General features: G+C 42.8%; 1 protein-coding gene across 17 annotated transcripts in view; it reads left to right on the forward strand.

The window, feature by feature from the left end:
- Positions 1–18,698, forward strand: part of ST7 (suppression of tumorigenicity 7) — a 297,160-nt gene that overhangs the window by 229,132 nt on the left and 49,330 nt on the right. For all 17 annotated transcript variants that reach the window (XR_016230708.1, XR_016230709.1, XR_016230710.1 and 14 more), the window contains 1 exon segment: positions 8,616–8,730. Coding sequence is in view for 11 of the 17 variants with exons in the window: in XM_089327942.1 (XP_089184068.1) it covers positions 8,616–8,730 (115 nt within the window). In the remaining 6 variants the exon portion in view is untranslated.

The raw sequence follows: 18,698 nt of genomic DNA on the forward strand, positions 1-18,698 counted from the left end.
CCAGTGCGCTGGGCAGATCCAAAGCCAGGAGCCAGGTGCTTCCTCCTGGTCTCCCATGCGGGTGCAGGGCCCAAGGACCTGGGCCATCTTACACTGCCTTCCCCGGGTCACAGCAGAGAGCTGGACTGGAAGAGGAACAACTGGGACAGAATCTGGTGCCCCAACCAGGACTAGAACCTGGGGTACTGGCGCCGCAGGCAGAGGATTAGCCTAGTGAGCCGCGGCGCCGGCCCTTACCTTCTTTTCTTAAAAGAACTAAAGCAATGTATACACCAGCCACCCTCCCTTATTTACATTTCCATAATGTGCCCCCCATGAACTACATGTAGTATTACTTTTGTGCATTTTTAACTTTAAATTAAATGGTATCTGGCTTGAACCTGTGTTCCACAGCAAAATACTTCACTCAGAGCCATTTGATTTCTGTTCTCATTTAGATATCTTAATTTGTAGCCCATTCATTTTGTCTGCTATCATATTTCATATGCGTATACCCCATTTTATGTATTCAGCCAGTATTGATGACAGACATCCTCACCAATGTGTAACTCAGCGTGTGGCTCCTCAAGGATATGTGCAAATATTCTCTGGGAAGTTTAGCTGGAAGAGGAAGTACTGGGTTATGGGTTAGGCCTTTTCCCAATTTATTAGAATCTGCCAAACCAGCTGTGTTTAAGAGATGTTGTACTTTTAAAATATAATTTCATTACGAAGCTCTTGTAATGAAGACCTTTTGGTTTTTATATTTTTTTCATATTGACCAGGGGTTGACAAGCTAATCTGGTCTCCTACCTGTTTTTGTAAATAAGGTTTTTGTGGGAACACAGCTCTGCCCATTCATTTAGGTACTATCCATGACTGTCTGAGCTACAGTATCAGCATGTAGTAGTTGTAACAGAGACCATATAGCTTGAAAAACCCTTTATAGCAAGAGCTTCTAATTTCTGTAATAGTATTGTCATCATTCTATTTAATTCTTATCTGTTTTGCTTTTTAAATTAACTAATATTCAGGAGTGGGTGTTGTGGCATAGTGGGTTAAGCCACTGCTTGAGACACCCGCATCCCATGGCACGGTGCCTTGTTCGAATCCCAGCTATTCTGCTTCTGATCCAGCTTCCCAGTAATGCAAGAAGGCAGCAGATCTGTCACCCAGATGGGAGATCCGGGTGGAATTCCACTATGCTGGCTTCTGCCTGTCTGGGGAATGAGCCAGCATATGAAGGTCAATCTCTGTCTCTCTGTCTCTCTCTCTCTCTCTCTTTCTCTGTTTCTCTTTCTGTGTTATACTACCCTTAAATAAGCATTAAAATTACCTAATATTCAGCCATATGAAGAGGATGATTTTAGGATGTGATCAGAAAGTAGAAATGGTAATGTGAGTCGGGTGGGTGCTAACATGAGGAAGGGGTAGGAATCTGAGGACATGCCCTGAGAGCTCTGAGACCCAAGAGAGAAGGAAACCAAAGCTCAGAGAGGTTAAGCAATCTGCATGAAATCACACAGGTGGCAAGCGGCACAGGCTGGATTTCAACTCAGAAATAACTCCAAATATAGGGTGCTTTACTCTGTAATACAACTGATTTCTTAAAAGCGTATAAACACAATACAAAGCAGATATGCAAGTATTATACTGGAAGCATAAGCAAAATAGCTTAGTTCTGCAGGACTTGGCAGCCCAGAGACTGGGGTTCTGATGTGTTGAAATCTGGACTCAGTGTTGATGACTGGGTTTGAATCATAGTTCCAGCACTGACCTTGGCTGAGTCACTTAAGCTTGCAGCCTTCATTGTTGTTTGGTGGGGTGGGGTGGGGTGGGAGGGAGCTCGCCTGTAAAGTGAGGAGGGTGTTTGGACAATCTCCATGGGCTCCTCTGGCTCTCACTTTCTAGGATGCTGTGACTCTAGGAGGTGGCATTTGATCTGGGCTTGGGAGGGTGTGGTGATTTTGACAGGCTGCCTTATACATGCAGGGGGGAGTATTCCAGGTGGTGAAAGCAATCTGTGCAGAAACACAGTGGCTAGGAACTATAGAAGGAATTTGGGAATGGTGTGCAACAGTCTGGTCTGACAAGGCCAGAGTTCAGTCCTGTAGAAGATAGGAGAGACAAGAGGGATCTGGCACTGTGCTGAGGGCCTCGAAGTTATGCTGAGGAGCTGGGAGTTTCTTTGCTGGAATTGAGAACGTGAAAGGTCCTTGGCCCTATTTTTAAGTATCTCTGTCCTGTGACCTAGCCTATCTCTATATAAATAGTTCCGGTGATGGAGGAGCCTTCCTTAGACCACCTATTCTGTTTTTAGACAGCAGGTGGTGGAAGAAAAATCTTCTGTACGTTGAGACAGAGTTTATGGTTTCTGGTTACACCTTTTTCAGAGTGTAGAATGGAGGATTATCAATGGTATAAGACCATGTTCAGGGGTCAGCACTTTGGCATAGCTGGTTAAGCCACAGCCCGTGATGCCGGCATCCAATATGTGCACTGGTTCAAGACCCAGCTGTTTCAGTTCTAATCCAGTTTCCTGCTAATGTGCTTGGGAAAACATCAGAAGATGGCCCAACTGCTTGGGCCCCTGCACCCGTGTGGGAGACCCAGATGAAGCTCCTGGCTCCTGGATTTGGCCTAGCATAGTCCTGGCAGTAGTAGCCATCTGGGGAGTGAACCAGTGGATGAAGATTCTCTCTCTCTCTGTCTCTGTCTCTCTCTCTTTAATTCTGCCTTTCAAATAAATAAATAAATCTCAAAAAAATTTTTTTAGGAATGTTCAGTAGACCTGTGGTAGTATGCAGTATGTAATAGTACACACCCCAAAGGATAAGAACTTGAAAAAGCTTCTAGGAAGCATTCCAGCCATGAAATATGTGCTAAGCATCCATGATGGGTCAGTCATTGACCAAGAATACAGATGAGACAGAGTTCCTGTCCTCACAGACTTCCCAGGCTCACGGGAGAGGAGGATCCATAGACTGTGGGGACCGGGATTTCGGTAATTCAGATTGGGAATAATTAACCTGCAGATGAAAGCTAAATAAGAGGTCAGAAGCTGTGGCAGGTAAGGCTTCCTGGAGGTCAAGGAGCTGGGCAGATTGACCACAGCAGCAGAGAGGAGAGCTCAGAGACAGAAACATGAGTGGCTGTAGCCTGGTTACAGCATTGGAAGCTGGGATGTGGCAGGAGTGTGGTGTGTGTGTGAAATGGCTACAAGGAAGGCTGGCACTGTAGCCAAGGACTGGTCACAAGGGGCTGTGTTTTCTGTACTAAGGATTTGGGGTCGTATCTTGAATTTGATGGGAAGCTAATATCTTGGAAATTGTCATCACCACTCCCTGTTTATCAAATGTATGTCTACTCCTTTGAACAATATTAGCACATATAGAAAATATGAAGGAAGAGGTAAAAATCACCTTTAACCTCACCAGAAATAGCCACCATGGAAACATTTTGGTGAGTATATGTCTAACCAAGTGTGTTTTGTGAAAGCATGAACTTACTGTAAAATGCTCATAAGTCTCTATACGTTTTTTAAAAAATACTTATTTATTTGTTTATGAGAAAAGCAGAGCTACAGAGTGGGAGAGAGACAGAGAGTGAGATAGGATTCTCCATTGGTTCACTCCCTAAATGGCTGCAACAGCAAGGTCTAGGCCAATCCAAATCCAGGAGCCAGTAACTCCATTCTGGTCTCCCACATGGTTGGCAGGCCCCCAAGTGATTGGGTCATCTTCCACTGCCTTCCCAGGTTCTTTTACTACACACTGGGAGCTGTTTTGGGAGCGGAGGAGCTGGGACTCTAACTGGCATTCTGATATGGATGCTGGTATCACAAGCTCTGGCTTAACCCACTGCACTACAATGTCAGCCCCAAATCCTAATGTAGCAATGCATGCCAGCATTTCCCAGGCCATGTCATTGAAATGTCTTTTTTTTTTTAAGAACTTAACTTTCTATAACTACATATAATAGCCCCAAAATAACTATATCTTATTATACTTAAATTTTTCATAATGAGTTCAATTTTAGGTTCCATGCATTTGTTTGCACCATTATAAGTGATATTGTGATAAGTAGCTTTGTTTGTAAATTTGTGTTCACACATGACTCTCTCCTTGGGATAGGCCTAACTATGTTAGTGGTTGCCTTTTAAATAAGGCCATGATGGACTCGGTGTACATGTTTAAAGGGCCTTTATGACAGCATTGTAAAGGGTGGATTGGAACAGAGGTGATCTGGAGGCAAGCAGATGAATGTGAGTAATTTAGAGAAAGTATGAAGGCATAAACTAAGTTGTTGGCAGCATGATCAGAGAAAACAGGAGATGGTAATCATTCCTGAGGTGTTCGCTTGCATAATAGAGCTTTCTGCAAACTTGGCCAAAGTGATCAGCATTTTTTACATATTACTTCAGAGGTAGGGGCTTCCAGGATGGCTGTGGTGGAGAGGAAGGAGAGGGTGATAGGAAGAACAAGTCTGAGCTGTCCTGGGAATGAGGAATTCCCAGATAGGTATTAGAAGCTTTGCTTCTAAGGACAGGAAGCACAACTGTCAGGAAGATAGTTTATAAGTCGATACAGTGCCCAGGAGAAGGGTCAGAGCAGGATGCTAGGACATGAGTGCTAGCCCCATACAGATGGTGGTCCTGAGGCCCTGGGCACAAAAGCGGTGCTAGAGGTGAGGCTGTTCATGATGAAAGGATGTGCGCCATAACCTGGGAGGAGACTTACGTAGCAGGCAAGGTGGTAATCAGAGAAGGAGCTATCAGATATCACCATAGGAAAAGATCAGACGAGAAAGGTGTTGAGGAAGCCAAGAAAGTGGCAAGAATTTCAAGGAAAAAAACATCCTCTGCCAAATGAAGCAGAAGTCAAATAGGAAGAGGGCTGGAGGGTGTCCCTGGGAGAATTTAAGTCACCTGTGAATGTGGGACAGATTCAGAACTGTGGGCAAGGTGAGCCTGACTGGTGATGTCGTGAGGAGGAAATAGAGCAAAGAAGTTCAGTATTCGTGGCCTTTTTTGCTAAGATTTTGTGAAGGGCTGGAGAGGGTGGTGGATGAAAAGGAGGGTTTTCTTTTTCTTCTTGTTTATATTAAATGAGGAGAGCAAGATTTTCAAATTGTCATATGACTTCAATTACCCCTGCAATATTTGCTTTTTGCCATGTTTAAAATCTGTTTATTGGTGATTATTTTCTGGACACAGTGTACCCTCTCCAACATTCCAATGAAAGCAGTGCTGCTCAAACCCCTAGCATCTTTTTTTGTTTAAAGATTTATTTAATTATTTGAAAGGCAGAGTTACAGAGAGGCAGGGGCAGAGAGAGAGACAGGTCATCCATCCGCTGATTCACTCCTCAGATGGCCACAATGGTTGGAGCTGCGCCGATCTGAAGCCAGGGGCCAGGAGCCTCCTCTGGGTCTCCACAGGGCCCAGGGTCTTAGGTCATCCTCCACCACTCTCCCAGGCCACAGCAGAGAGTTGGACCAGAAGTGGAGCAGCCAGGACTTGAACTGGCACCCATATGGGATGCCAGCACTACAGGTGGCAGGTTTACCCGCTATGCCACAGCACCAGCCCTGCTCCTGGCATCTTACTTCAGGTTTTGTTTAAAGCAGTGGAGCCCTCCATGTTTGTGCATACAGTCTTTTTTTGACAGGCAGAGTGGACAGTGAGAGAGAGAAACAGATAGAAAAGTCTTCCTTTGCCGTTGGTTCACCCTCCAATGGTCGCCGTGGCCAGCGCGCTGCGGCTGGCGCACTGCGCTGATCCGATGGCAGGAGCCAGGTGCTTCTCCTGGTCTCCCATGGGGTGCAGGGCCCAAGCACTTGGGCCATCCTCCACTGCACTCCCTGGCCACAGCAGAGAGCTGGCCTGGAAGAGGGGCGACCGGGACTAGAACCCGGCGCCCCGACTGGGACTAGAACCTGGTGTGCTGGCGCCGCAAGGCGGAGGATTAGCCTAGTGAGCCGCGGTGCCGGCCCGCATATAGTCTTTGGGTTTCAATGAGACTGAGTTTGTAAGCTTCAGCAGATAATATTTGGGATTGCAGTTTCAAAATTACAGAATGTGACTTGTGTCCTTGAAGTTTGATCATTACCTGAGGAGTTGGCTAAAAATGATAAATGTTATAGTTTAGGGAATGTCTTTATTGTGTTGCCAAGTGCTGAATGACAGAGTTTTAATTTTAACAAGCTTTAATTAGAAAGAGAAAAAAAAATCAAAGGGGTGATGTCAACCAGAATCAAAGTGAACCAGAACAAGAAATACTTTTTTATTGGTTACAGAATATCAACAGTATGTGGTGTAGTCTTATTCACTTCCTTTACTAACAATGAAAATTCAGCAGGTCAGAGATTCTTATTGAATACATCATCATTTAGATAGGAGTTTTCACTGATAATATGATATTCTTTGGGGAAGCAAAAAATTGTTTTTAAACATGTTAAATGATTCTTGGCTTCAAAAAATGGTAAATATTCCTATTAAAGGAAAAAATGTATAGTCCATACAACTGGCTTCTTGTTTAGCAGTGAGTCTGTTTTTGAATATCATCTCTTTCAGTGTAATTACTGTAAAGAAGTTGACATCACATTTTAAGGGGTCATTGTGTTATCATAGAAAACAGCTACTCATGCAGCAGATGAAAGAGTGGAGAATAAATATGTGATTTTTGCTGTATAAAGAGCTTGGTTGTCCAAATTTTTACTTTGCTGTAAAATCAGATTTTGCTCTGAAATTATTGGTCCTTTCTTCTTTCTCCTTGCTTTCCAATGAAATTCATTGCTATTTATTTGAACTCCTCATTGACCTCTCTTCCTCCCATCCAATCTAGAACCTTTGGGCCAATCACCACTGTGGTCAACTCCCTTGCTTCTTGACTTTTCATTGAAACTAATCCATCTTCCTCAGCTCAGACCTATAGTTTGACATCTTGCAACTGCTAGCTAAAACTTGACAACTGTGGCAGTTGGACCTCCCCACCCCTTTTAAAATTCAGTCTCCAGAATGTTAGTCCCTCAAGCTGGCCTCTGCAATCCTTGTTTGATCTCTACTTTGTGACTTTTCTACACTTCTACCTTAACTGCCTCAGTCTCTGAAGATGACCTCTATTTCTGTTTTGTTGGGGCAACCAGGCAAGAACTCATGGGCTTATTTCTTACTACTCCCCCAGTCATTACCTACAGGACCTCCCTCAGCCACATTGCCTTCTAAGACTTTCCCACCTCTTCTTTGTCACCAGACTGCCTGAAAGAGTAACGCTGGTGTCCCCTTCACTGGCTTCCATCTAGACTGCCCTGGACTAACTGACCAGGGAACAACTGTGAAAGCCTGCGAGGCATCTATCAACTCTCTCCTCAGTTGGTTTCTCTACGGCATTTCATCATTATTGGATTTTTTTCAGTTTCATTCTAAAAAAATGAATTATTTATTTATTGGCAAGGCACAGTGACAGAGAGGGAGGGAGGGAGGGAGGGAGGGAAGGAGAGAGAGTGAGAGAGAAAGAGAGAGAGAAAGAGAATCTTCTTTTTTTCTGGTTCACTTCCCAAATAGTGACCCCAGCTAAGGTTGAGCCGGACCAGGAGCCAGGAACTCCATCCAGAGCTCCCACTTGGGTGGCGTGGACCCAGCTACTTGGGTTATTATACACTGCCTTCCCAGGAACATTGCCAGGAAGCCGGATCAGAATCTGATACAGGATGCTGAGCTGCAAGTGGAGGCTTAGTCCACTATGTCACAACACCTGTCCCCATCTTCAGTTTTTATTAAAAGCTCTCTCTTTTGGACTTTCTCTCACCTAAGGTCACAAATTCAAAATTGCTTTTTTTCCCAAAGTATCAGGGATAAATGAAGCATTTAATGCTTTACAAAATAATAATTGGTGTGACAACTTATTATCTAGTATAATTATACTTTTAAGAATCAGAGGCTGATGATGTGGTGTAGTAGGCTAAGCCTCCACTTGCAGTGCCCAGCATCCCATATTGGCACTGGTTCCTGTCCTGGCTGTTCCTCTTCTAATCCAGCTCTCCGCTTATGGCCTGGGAAAGCAGTGGAACATGGCCCAGGTGCTTGGGCCCCTGCACCCACATGGGAGATCTAGAAGAAGCTCCTGGCTTCGAATTGGTTCAGCTCTGGCTATTGCAGCCATCTGGGGAGTGAACCAGCAGATGGAAGACCTTTTTGTCTCCCTCTCTCTCTTTGTAACTCTGCCTCTCCAATAAATAAATAAAATCTTTAAAGAAAAATACAGTAACTGAATGCCACTCTGATTGTCAAGTTTTTTTTCCTTCGAAATTGTACTTAAAAACCCAAATGTTATGAGGATTTTTGGATTTTTCCTCTCTTAGAAGCCCCCCTCCATGCCGCTCTGGCTGGAGGTCCTTGATTCTAACAAATACTTTTAAATCTCAAAAAAAAATCCATATGGTATGTCTATATTATATAAATATGTGTAATTCAATATCAATAATACTTTAAAAATAAAAAATTCTTTCCTAAAATCTGTGTCATAATCATTGTACTGTATGTAAATATACCAAAAGGTATATCTTGTTTTCTAAATATGTACAATAAAATAAAAGAAATATGTGTATTAACTACTCCTTGGTTTCTTATTTTCTAGTTGATGAAGGAGTTCCCTCTGCTGAGCATGTTCAACATCCATGAAAACCTGTTAGAAGCGCTTCTGGAGCTACAAGCGTATGCTGACGTCCAGGCCGTCTTAGCAAAGTATGATGGTAAGTGCTTGGGTTTGTGGTTTTTTTTTTTTTTTTTTGTACTTGATTATTCCTTTCTTCTTGATATAGTCCAGTGATTAGATCAGAGGGAGAATTCAGGTAGCAGAGCACTTTGGTGACTTTGTTCTCATGGATTTTTAACCTCCGTGCTACCGTGATGGTTTCAGAAGGCCATGCCCTCTTTCTCCTCCTCCTCCCGCAGACTCCCCTGACCCTCTCTGTCAGGCAGTTATGCAAACTCTGCTCTGTCCCCTCCATGGTCAGCAGTCACTCAGCACTTCTGCAGGCAGCATGTGCCTTGTTGGGACTGCGCTGTTAGAATTTTTGCTGCGACGCCACATCAGTGACAAGTAACTGTTGGGTTTGTTGATTCTTTGGAGCAGTGTAGCCCTTGCACATGTGACAAATCAGTAAGCATTTGGGCATAAAATAGTGTTCCCTTCTCAGGTCTTTTCCTCCTTAGCAGATTACCTCCATTGCTTTACACAGCAGGCCTTGAAATCCCTTTGCTATTCTGATTACTGAACAGTGAATGTATTTCACTTTACCTGTTTCTGTTAGAACAGAAAAATAAACTGATACGCCTGGAGGTTTAAAAGCTCTACTACTCCTAATGCCATTATTTGTGAACACACTATTTGATGAATTGTACAAAACTTATCTGTATAATTACCCACTGTGGTGTAGCTGCTAGGCTCTGCAGCTCGTTGTAATATCTGCCTTATTTTGATAAACTCTCACTGAGAGAAATGTGTTTGTAAAATTGATAGTAGGGAGTGGTTTCTTGTATCACGTAATCACTTTCTTGCTTTATAACATATTCTTTAATAAGATTATTCAGTGTATTTAAAGAATTATTCAGAATACAAATTTCCAGAAATTTTTCAAACATATAGAGCAAACTATACCGTGTGGGTCTTATTTGTGGCTGTAGTTCTTGATAAGAAGTCTCTGAAGCGGGTTAGAATTGTTATTCTCTACAGTTGGGGGTACTGAGGCATTGTGAGACTTTGTTTTTGTTTTCTTCCAACTCTTGCTCAAATTCATGAAACAAGCCCCCAGCTGGCGATGGCATCATCATGCCTGTGCAGACATGACCATGCTTTGAAACAAGATATATGCTACCTAGTATGGAACTGATTTTAGAAAGAGAGAAAAGAATTTGTATAGAGCACTTTAAATTAAACAAAATAAAGACTTGTTTGGCTTTCATGTCAGCTCATTTTTATTCTCTGTTTATGTGCTGGAATCTCACTGTTCAGCTGAGCTCTAAGCTTTGAGGCTGCCCTGTAGACAAGAGGCTCATACATGGAGGTTCTTGCAATACCAAGGAATCCTGCCCCATGCCCATAGCTGCAGGTGCCCGTGCACTTTTCCGTTTGCCACCAGAAGCCACCAGTGTATCACAGGATTCCAACGTTCTCACCCCCGGTGCTGACCTGTACTCAACCTGATACATCGAGGCTTAAGAAATAAAGATTTAACCAGTGGAGCCTCTGGGATCACAAATCTCATAAGGCTCCTTTCATGGAAATCTCAGTTCATTACAGAAATCATCAGCCTTGTGTTCTAAGACTGATTGTAAAATAAAGAAATGAACTCATTTGGAGCTTTTCATTGTCTCCATATATCCCATTGCACAGCCTCTGTTCCACAACAACCAAAAGCTGATTTATTAGATTCTGATAACATATGTTCCCATTATTTGTTACAACAGCTGTCCCACCCTCTACTAAACTTGGCTCGCACTTTGAAAAATTCTTTTGTTGCAAATGGACAAACCCGCCATACCAAGGCCCTTGTGTTGAGCTTTGTTTATGTTGTATACCTGGCAACAGAGATGATGTTCTTGTTCTTTATTCATGGAAAAAGAGCCTCATTAGTGGCAGGACACACGTTGTTGCTGAGATGCCTCATTAGGGGTTTTGAGTTCGGTAATTGTCAATAGAGTGTGGATGACCTAACCTCTGAATTCTGAAGGGAGTTTTGGTGCTGACTTGGCCCAGGCCCGTATCATTTACAGTAGAAATATAATGAAGTGGCTGCTGAAGTTAGTGTTCTTGAGGGGTGAGCTGCAACCACTCAAGACTGTTGAAAAACATGCTTCTTGTTCCTCACCCTGTACCATGAAATGGGTCGTTTCGCATTTATCTGTGCTGCTTTTCCTGGAGGCCTGAGGGACCTTGATGAAGCTGTTAGCCCATACCTGGACCTGGGTCAAGAAGTGGGTGCATTAGAGGTGTGGCGTTCAGACAGCTCGTGGGGGTGCCCTGTTCTTCACCCTGGCTCCTCCATCATCGTTATCGTCCATGAGATGCTGCAGACGGTACTCCACCCCACTCCATGGAGCCCCTCCAAAGCCGCAGGATTATGTTGTCTTTGTGAACTGGAGTTCTCTGTTTGGGTAGCTATTTCTTGGGTGGTTTATGGATGCACAATTCTTTTTTTTTAAATTTATGCTTTTTTTCTCATTTTTTAAAAAGATTATTTATTTATTTATTTATTTATTTATTTGAAAGTCAGTTACACAGAGAAAGGAGAGGCAGAGAGAGAGAGAGAGAGAGAGGTCCTCCATCTGCTCGTCCACTCCCCAAGTGGCCACAACAGCCGGAGCTGCACCGATCCAAAGGCAGGAGCCAGTTCTTCCGGGTCTCCCACACTGGTGCAGGGACCCAAGGACTTGGGTCATCCTCCACTGCTTTCCCAGGCCATAGCAGAGAGCTGGATCGCAAGTGGAGCAGTCGGGTCTTGAACTGGCGCCAACACAGGATGTCTGTGCTTCAGGCCAGGGCGTTAACCCATTGTGCCAAATCGCTAGCCCCAGGTGCACAATTCTTTATAACACTTGCTAGATGACTGAGTTATCTTTGTTTTCTGTTTTCTGTAAGTGGTATTTTGGGAAGCAGCACAATAGGATTAGTGCTGCTTCTCTGATCTCTGCAAAAAAGGATTTAGAAAAGTGACAAGGCCATGAAAAAATGTTCAGGATCACTAGCATCAGAGAAATGCAAATTAAAACCACAATGAGGTTTCACCTCACCCCAGTTAGAATGGCTCTCATACAGAAATCAACTAACAACAGATGATGGCGAGGATGTGGGGGGAAAAAGACACTAATCCACTGTTGGTGGGAATGCAAACTGGTAAAGCCACTATGAAAGACAGTTTGGAGATTGCTCAGAAACCTGAATATAGCCCTACCACATGACCCAGCCATCCCACTCCTTGGAATTTACCCAAAGGAAATTAAATTGGCAAATAAAAGAGCTGTCTGCACCTCAATGTTTATTGCAGCTCAATTCACAATAGCTAAGACATGGAATCAACCTAAATGCCCATCAACAGAAGACTGGATAAAGAAATTATGGGATATGTACTTTATAGAATACTATACGGCAGTAAAAAAAATGAAATCCAGACATTTGCTACAAAATGGAGGAATCTGGAAAACATCATGCTGAGTGAAATAAGCCAGTCCCAAAGGGACAAATATCCTATGTTCTCCCTGATCTGTGACAACTAACTGAGCACCTAAAAGGAAACCTGTGAAGTGAAATGGACAGTATGAGAAACAATGACTTGACTAGCCCTTGTCCTGACTGTCAAGGACAACTTACTATTTTATTCTTTTTAGTATTTTTTGTTCTACTTAATACCATTGGTTGAACTATTTAATTAACACACAATTATTCTTATTTAACTGAAAAATTAATAATTATATAAATCTATATATATATTTATATATAAATATATAATTAATAATTAGTCTTATTTAACTGAAAATGATCTCTGTTAAATATAAGAGTGGGAATAAGAGAGGGACACATGCTCACTTGGACTTATTTCTAATGGTAGAGCTAGAAATGTGCCTGGGGATTCCAATTCAATCCCATCAAAGTGGCATGTACCAATGCCATCTTACTAGTTCAAGTGATCAGTTTAAGTTCCTAATTGATCATAATGATAGGATTAAGTGTCAAAGGGATCACACAAACAAGGCTATTGTCTGCTAAAAATAACTGATAGAATTAAAAGGAGAGAATGATCTAGCATGGTAAGCAGGATACACAGCAGACTCATAGAATGGTAGATGCCCTAAACAGCACTCTGGCCTCAGAATCAGCCCTTAAGGCATTTGGATCTGGCTAAAAGGCCCATAAGAGTTTTGCAGGCATGGAAAGCTAAGACACTGGCCAAAAAAAGACCTAAATGAAAGATCTCTGTGAGTGAGATCCCAGTGGAAAGAATGGGCCATCAAAGAGGGAGGTATCTTTCTCTGAAGGGAGGAGAGAACTTCCACTTTGACTATGGCCTTGTCTAAATAAGATCGGAATTGGTGAACTCAAGAGGCTTCCATAGCCTTGGCAGCTCATGACGAGTCTCAGGTGATTACTGATGCCATAAATAAGAGTGTCAATTGTTAAATCAACAACGGGAGTCACTGTACACCTACTACCCATGTAGGATCTTTGTCCTTAATGTGTTGTACTAAGCGAATTAATGGTAAAACTAGTACTCAAACAGTACTTTATCCTTTGTGTATCTGGGTGCAAACTGTTGAAATCTTTACCTAGTATATACTAAGTTGATCTTCCATATATAAAGATAATTGACAATGAATCTTGATTGTGGGGAGCAACTGGGAGCAACTCTGACTAGACTAAGTTACTGGAATTAAGACTTATTCTATGCATCTGCTTTCCCACAATATGGTGCTGAGAAGGGAAACAGCTTCTACACAGCTGCCTCCAGTTCAACTAATAAATAGCAGGACCTGCTCCTGATTGGAGGAGGGCAGCGTACTCGGCGTGTGGGTAGCAGAGTTGGGATTGGTGGAAGAGGACTATAAAGGAGGAGAGAGACAACATGCACCAGGAACATCTAAGAGGAACATCTGAGCAGCCCCCGAGAGAGCCGGCCGGCGGTGTGCCGCTCCCCCGCGGAAGTGGGGAAAGTGGCAGGGGGAACCGCCCTTCCACGGAGGTGGAAGGGACGGTAGCCAACCTGGGAAGAACCAGCAGCAAACCCGGGGAGGGCCGAGCAGACGAAAGAACAGCGCAGGGTCCTGTGTCGTTCCTCCACGAAGACGGGGAGCGACATTGATGAAGAATGGGATGGGAGAGGGAGTTGGGAGATGGGATGGTTGTGGGTGGGAGGGAGGTTATGGGGGGAAAAGCTGCTATAATTCAAAAGCTGTACTTTGGAAATTTATATTTATTAAATAAAAATTGTTAAAAAAATGACAAGGCAGGGCCAGCACTGTGGCATACCTGGGAAAGCTGCCTCCTGCAGTGCTGGCATGCCATTTGGGACTGGTTCAAGTCCTGGCTGCTCCACTTCCAATCCAGTTCACTGCTAATGTGCCTGGGAAAGCAATGGATGATGGCCCAAGTCCTTGGGCCTCTGTATCCATCTGGGAGACCTGGATTAAGTTCCTGGCTCCTGGCTTTGGCCTGGCTCAACAGTGGCTATTGCAGCCCTTTAGGTAGTGAGCCAGCGAATGGAAGATCTCTCTCTGCCTCTGCCTCTGCCACTCCTTATCTGTAACTTTCAAATAAATAAATCTTTAAAGAAACAGAAACAGCAACAATAACAAAAAAGTGACAAGGTATGGCAGTGATGGTAGTGGTGGTGGGGACATGTTTTAGGAAAAAGATGGAGGGAAAATGTATTCCTGTTTCCCCATGCTTCTTCATCACTATTAAAGAATATGTTCGGCTTTGAGATTGGATGTCATTGACATTCACAAACTCCTCATGCAGTCAAGTACTTTAGAAACCTAGGGTCCCTCCTAGGATTAGTAGTTAATTGGTCATACCTCCTTGTAACCTGTGGACTAATTTTGATTTGGCCCCTGAGACAACTTCTCAGGTTTTATTATTCTAGTCATTAATCTGGGATGCTATCTTGCCATCCTCTGGAGTTTTCGTGCTCATCTATTTGCAATTTGTTAGCCAACCTTATAGGTAGGCAGTTTTTATTCAGGTGATTGGTTCTGGCTCTGTAATGTCCTTCATGTTGACTAAAATAGCAACAATTACCAGCAACAATGTACCAGTGTCAGACATGATTCTCAGCTTTACATGGATGAATTCATTTATTCTCACTACAAGTGTATTTGGTAGATACTATTGTTATCCCATTTTACTGCTGTAGCAACCAAGTAACTTGCTTGCAGGAAGAGCCCAAGATGTCAAGTCTTGTAGATGTTATGTTATTAGAGAACAATTTTGTTAACTATAATGTGAATTCTGTGAGTAAAGGAAAGCCAAGTAGAAAAATGCAGGTTGTCACACAAGTGACTGCAGGCAGATGCTCTTAGTCGTCACACCCTGCTGTTGGCAGTATTTTAAAAATTGTTTTTATTAATACTATCATTGTTCTTATTATTAGTTATAGTTTATGAAGAACTTACCATGCAGGTTACTTAAACCCTCACAATAACCTTGCAAGGAGGTAGTTATTCCATGTTAGCAGAAGCAGAAACTTAGGTTTTGTGACGTTAAGTAATTTGCAAGTCCACATTCCAAGAAACCTGCAGAGCTGGGATTCACGTCCAGATCTAGCTGGCTGGAGAGCCCATGTGTTTTCCATAAACATAAGCCTTGCTATAAAGTGATGTGCTCTGTCTCTCTCTTACAAAGGCATGGTGAGGGCTTCAGTGATGCCACGCTGTCTTTCAAGGTTCCTTTCTAATTGTTCTGTAAGAAATGAGTATATCTGCATTTGTCTCTCTTTCTGAAGCTATCTTAAAAATATGATTTTCCATCTTCCATTGGTTTGTACCTGATTTCTTTAGTCACACAGGGAATTCTGTGCATGGTGTTCATTTAACTTGAGATTTATCTTCTTTATTTTTCCTTCAGTCATATATCTGCTTAAAAGACAGCAATGTTTTCAAGATCATTTAAGCACAAGAACCTTCATTTAGAAGCCATCAAGAATATGTGAACATTGTCACAAGCTTGGGATTGCCTTCCAGGAGAAGTTTGTAGGCCACCTAGGTAGAAACTTCAGTTCCAAAGATTAGGGTTGTAATGTGGGAAGGAATTCATGAATGAATTCTTGTTCATTATCATTAGTGCACTTCCATGACTGAGCAAGTGAATGTGAATGTGAGTGCTACAAGGTAGCTTATATGCAGACACACCTTATACCTCTGGTTCTGCTGTGTCTAGTTAAAGTTCTCAGTGCTTTCCAAAAGGCAGTCACTGGGGGTGGGGTTAGTTGGGGGTGGGGGTACCACATGAAGCAAGTCCCAGCTCTGCCTTTCACTAGGTGAGTAAAGTTGAACAAACTGCTTAACCTTCTAAGCTTCTGGAAATGGAATGGGACTTAGAAAGGCTCTCTTGCCAGAGATCACACACCTAGTAATTAATTGTGAGGATGAAAGGGGTTCAGTCCATGCTAAGTATTCAGATCAGTGCGGGCCACACAGTAGGCGCTCAGAAACTGTTAGCTGTTATGAAGAGCCACAGTTGCCACCTGTGCACTTCACCACCATTCGTGATCAATCCTGCATCAATGCAAAATGCATAAAATGTCACTTGAAATGAGGGAATAAGAAGACTTGTGCCTTCCCAAAAGGCAGTATTCTGGCCTGTTCTTAAAACTAATTATGAAACTAATGGGACATATCAATAGATACTTGAGAAGAATACAAATGTTTAGTTTTACCTATAATCAGTTTTTAAACTTTTGGGAAGCTGAAAAGAGAAATGTCAAGTATTTTCACTCCTGTTCAAAGGACAGATTGTTTCTCTGGGTTCACAGCAACCTTAGCTCTGAGCAGATTGTACCAATGGAAGTAGAAATCCAGGCTCTTTGGGATATTTACTCCATTAAGTCATGCAGTGCTTGTCCTAAATTTGGGGGCAGAAACTTCCCTGTAAGGAACAGCTGGTCTTTTTTATAGTCACCAATGTTACATAAATGCAACTATATCAAGACCGTTTTTACTAATGCCATCAAGCCCATCCTAAATTAGCATTATTATCTGCCATCTGGTAATGTGCAGAGGGTGTACTTTGTAGAGCAGGACATGTTTCTAACACTGGAGGAATTACTTTCATCTCAGTAGATTGAAAGCAGAAGTTCTAAAGAAAGCCATTAGGGAATCACTCTGTGTTGAGACTATCCTGTGAATAAGCCTTTTGCTGATATTATTTTGCAGAGTCAGCATGTAGTTGTAAGCAACAATGTTGTAAACCTTGTTCGTTGCCCAAGGCCTTATAGCCAGCATTAATGATTCAGCTATCATCAGTTACTTTGAAATGGTCACTGGATAATCTGCCTTTTCCATTTATGTTTGAGGAGTGAGCGAGAATAGGAAGGATTGAGATGTCAGGAGGGTCAGTGAATAAAATCGGTGTTCATTAGCACTGCAAGTGTCAGATTCCCCAACTCAGTGCTTCTCAGGCAAGTTTAAAAGAGTTTTGACAACGCAAGCGCAAGCAGCTTCTGAAACATCCACCACAAAGTCAGGCTGCATTTGCCAAAGAAGGTGTAAGATGCTGTCAGTGCCTGGTGACAGACCCTAAACCTACTCCAGATTTCTTCCCTGAGCTGGCTGCTACAGAGAAGATCAATACCAGGCAAGTGCTGAAAGGGAATCCTTGCGTAAAAGTTGGGCAGGTGATCCTTCTTTGCAGCTTCCAAGATGAAATAATTGTCAGCACTGAAACCGTGGGCTGTGGCTTCAGGCCTGTGTGCACCAGTCACTGAGAAATGATGGCTCCTGCATAGCTTTGCACAGGATGCCCTGCTGCTCTGGACACCAAGAGGTAGCTCTGCCAAGAGAACTAGGCCTTTGAGGTTACTTTAAAGCACATGATAGACTGTCAGGGGGATGGACTCGCACATGCAATGAGCAGGAGTTCCGATAATAGATGTCATTTCAATGAGGACTGTACACATGAGAAACTTCTCCTGTCTCTGATGATGGAAGACCCTTTATGAATGCATACATCTGTAATTCACACAGTTGGCACATGCACAAACCCTCGAAATTTATGTTGGCTTTAGTAATCCTTACTGCCCAGTTATCATAATTTACCAAGGTAACATTCCTCCCCAACCAGCCATTACCATCACAGAAACTGCTGCATTTGGCTCGAGGGGATGAGCCACAGAAGGGCCTTCTGACACAGACCTTCTGGGTAATCCAGTCCAAAAGTTGCAAATAACATCTGGAATTTGGCTCTGTAGCATTAGATGAATTTTCTGGGTGTAGTAGAATGTGTATTGCCTGCCCCTCCCCCTGCCCCAAATTACTAAGGTCATCTAGAATTTCCTGATTGAATCATTGAACTCCCATGTGACACATCTTTTTGAGGTTTTTGTGTATCAGTGCTTTTAATTTATTCGGTGACATTTTTACCCTTCGTTGAAGGGGGACCTTGGACTGGTTTTTTGAAGATGTGGCAAAAAGGCCTCATACTACCTGCCACCAACAGCAACAAATGCCTATGGACAGAAGTTGTGATTCTTCTCTTTTCTTTGCATTGTGTCTTGAGCAGGAGTAAACTGAAAAACTTTACTGAAGACATCTGCATGGCGGATAGCATCACATAATGGGACAACAACACAACACAAACAGGTTACGAAGGAGAAGTTGACTGCTCTTTTGTTCATTTTTTCCATTTTTGTTTGTTGGGTTGATTCATGGCTCCACAAACATTTGGGAAGGCCATGTGTTGGAGTAATATGAATTTCAAGTAAACCTTGTAGAGATTTTATCAATTTGTTGCCTGAGCAGGAAATGGGATACCTGGTGCTTCATGATCTTAAAGGACTATAGAGGGCAATTCAGTTAATTTTTTTCAAATTCCTTCAGCAAAGATACAACAAGCTCATCATGTCTAGATTGCTGACTTTCAGGTGTTTCTGGATTCAGAGATGAATATGTTCTGTTCTGTGTCACAAGAAGTTCTCAGTCTAGTAGAGAAAGATATCAAAAAACAAGAAAC

Source organism: Oryctolagus cuniculus, chromosome 3 (assembly GCF_051225735.1).
Source record: "Oryctolagus cuniculus isolate XC-2025 breed Fujian yellow rabbit chromosome 3, ASM5122573v1, whole genome shotgun sequence".
Lineage (NCBI taxonomy): Eukaryota > Metazoa > Chordata > Mammalia > Lagomorpha > Leporidae > Oryctolagus > Oryctolagus cuniculus.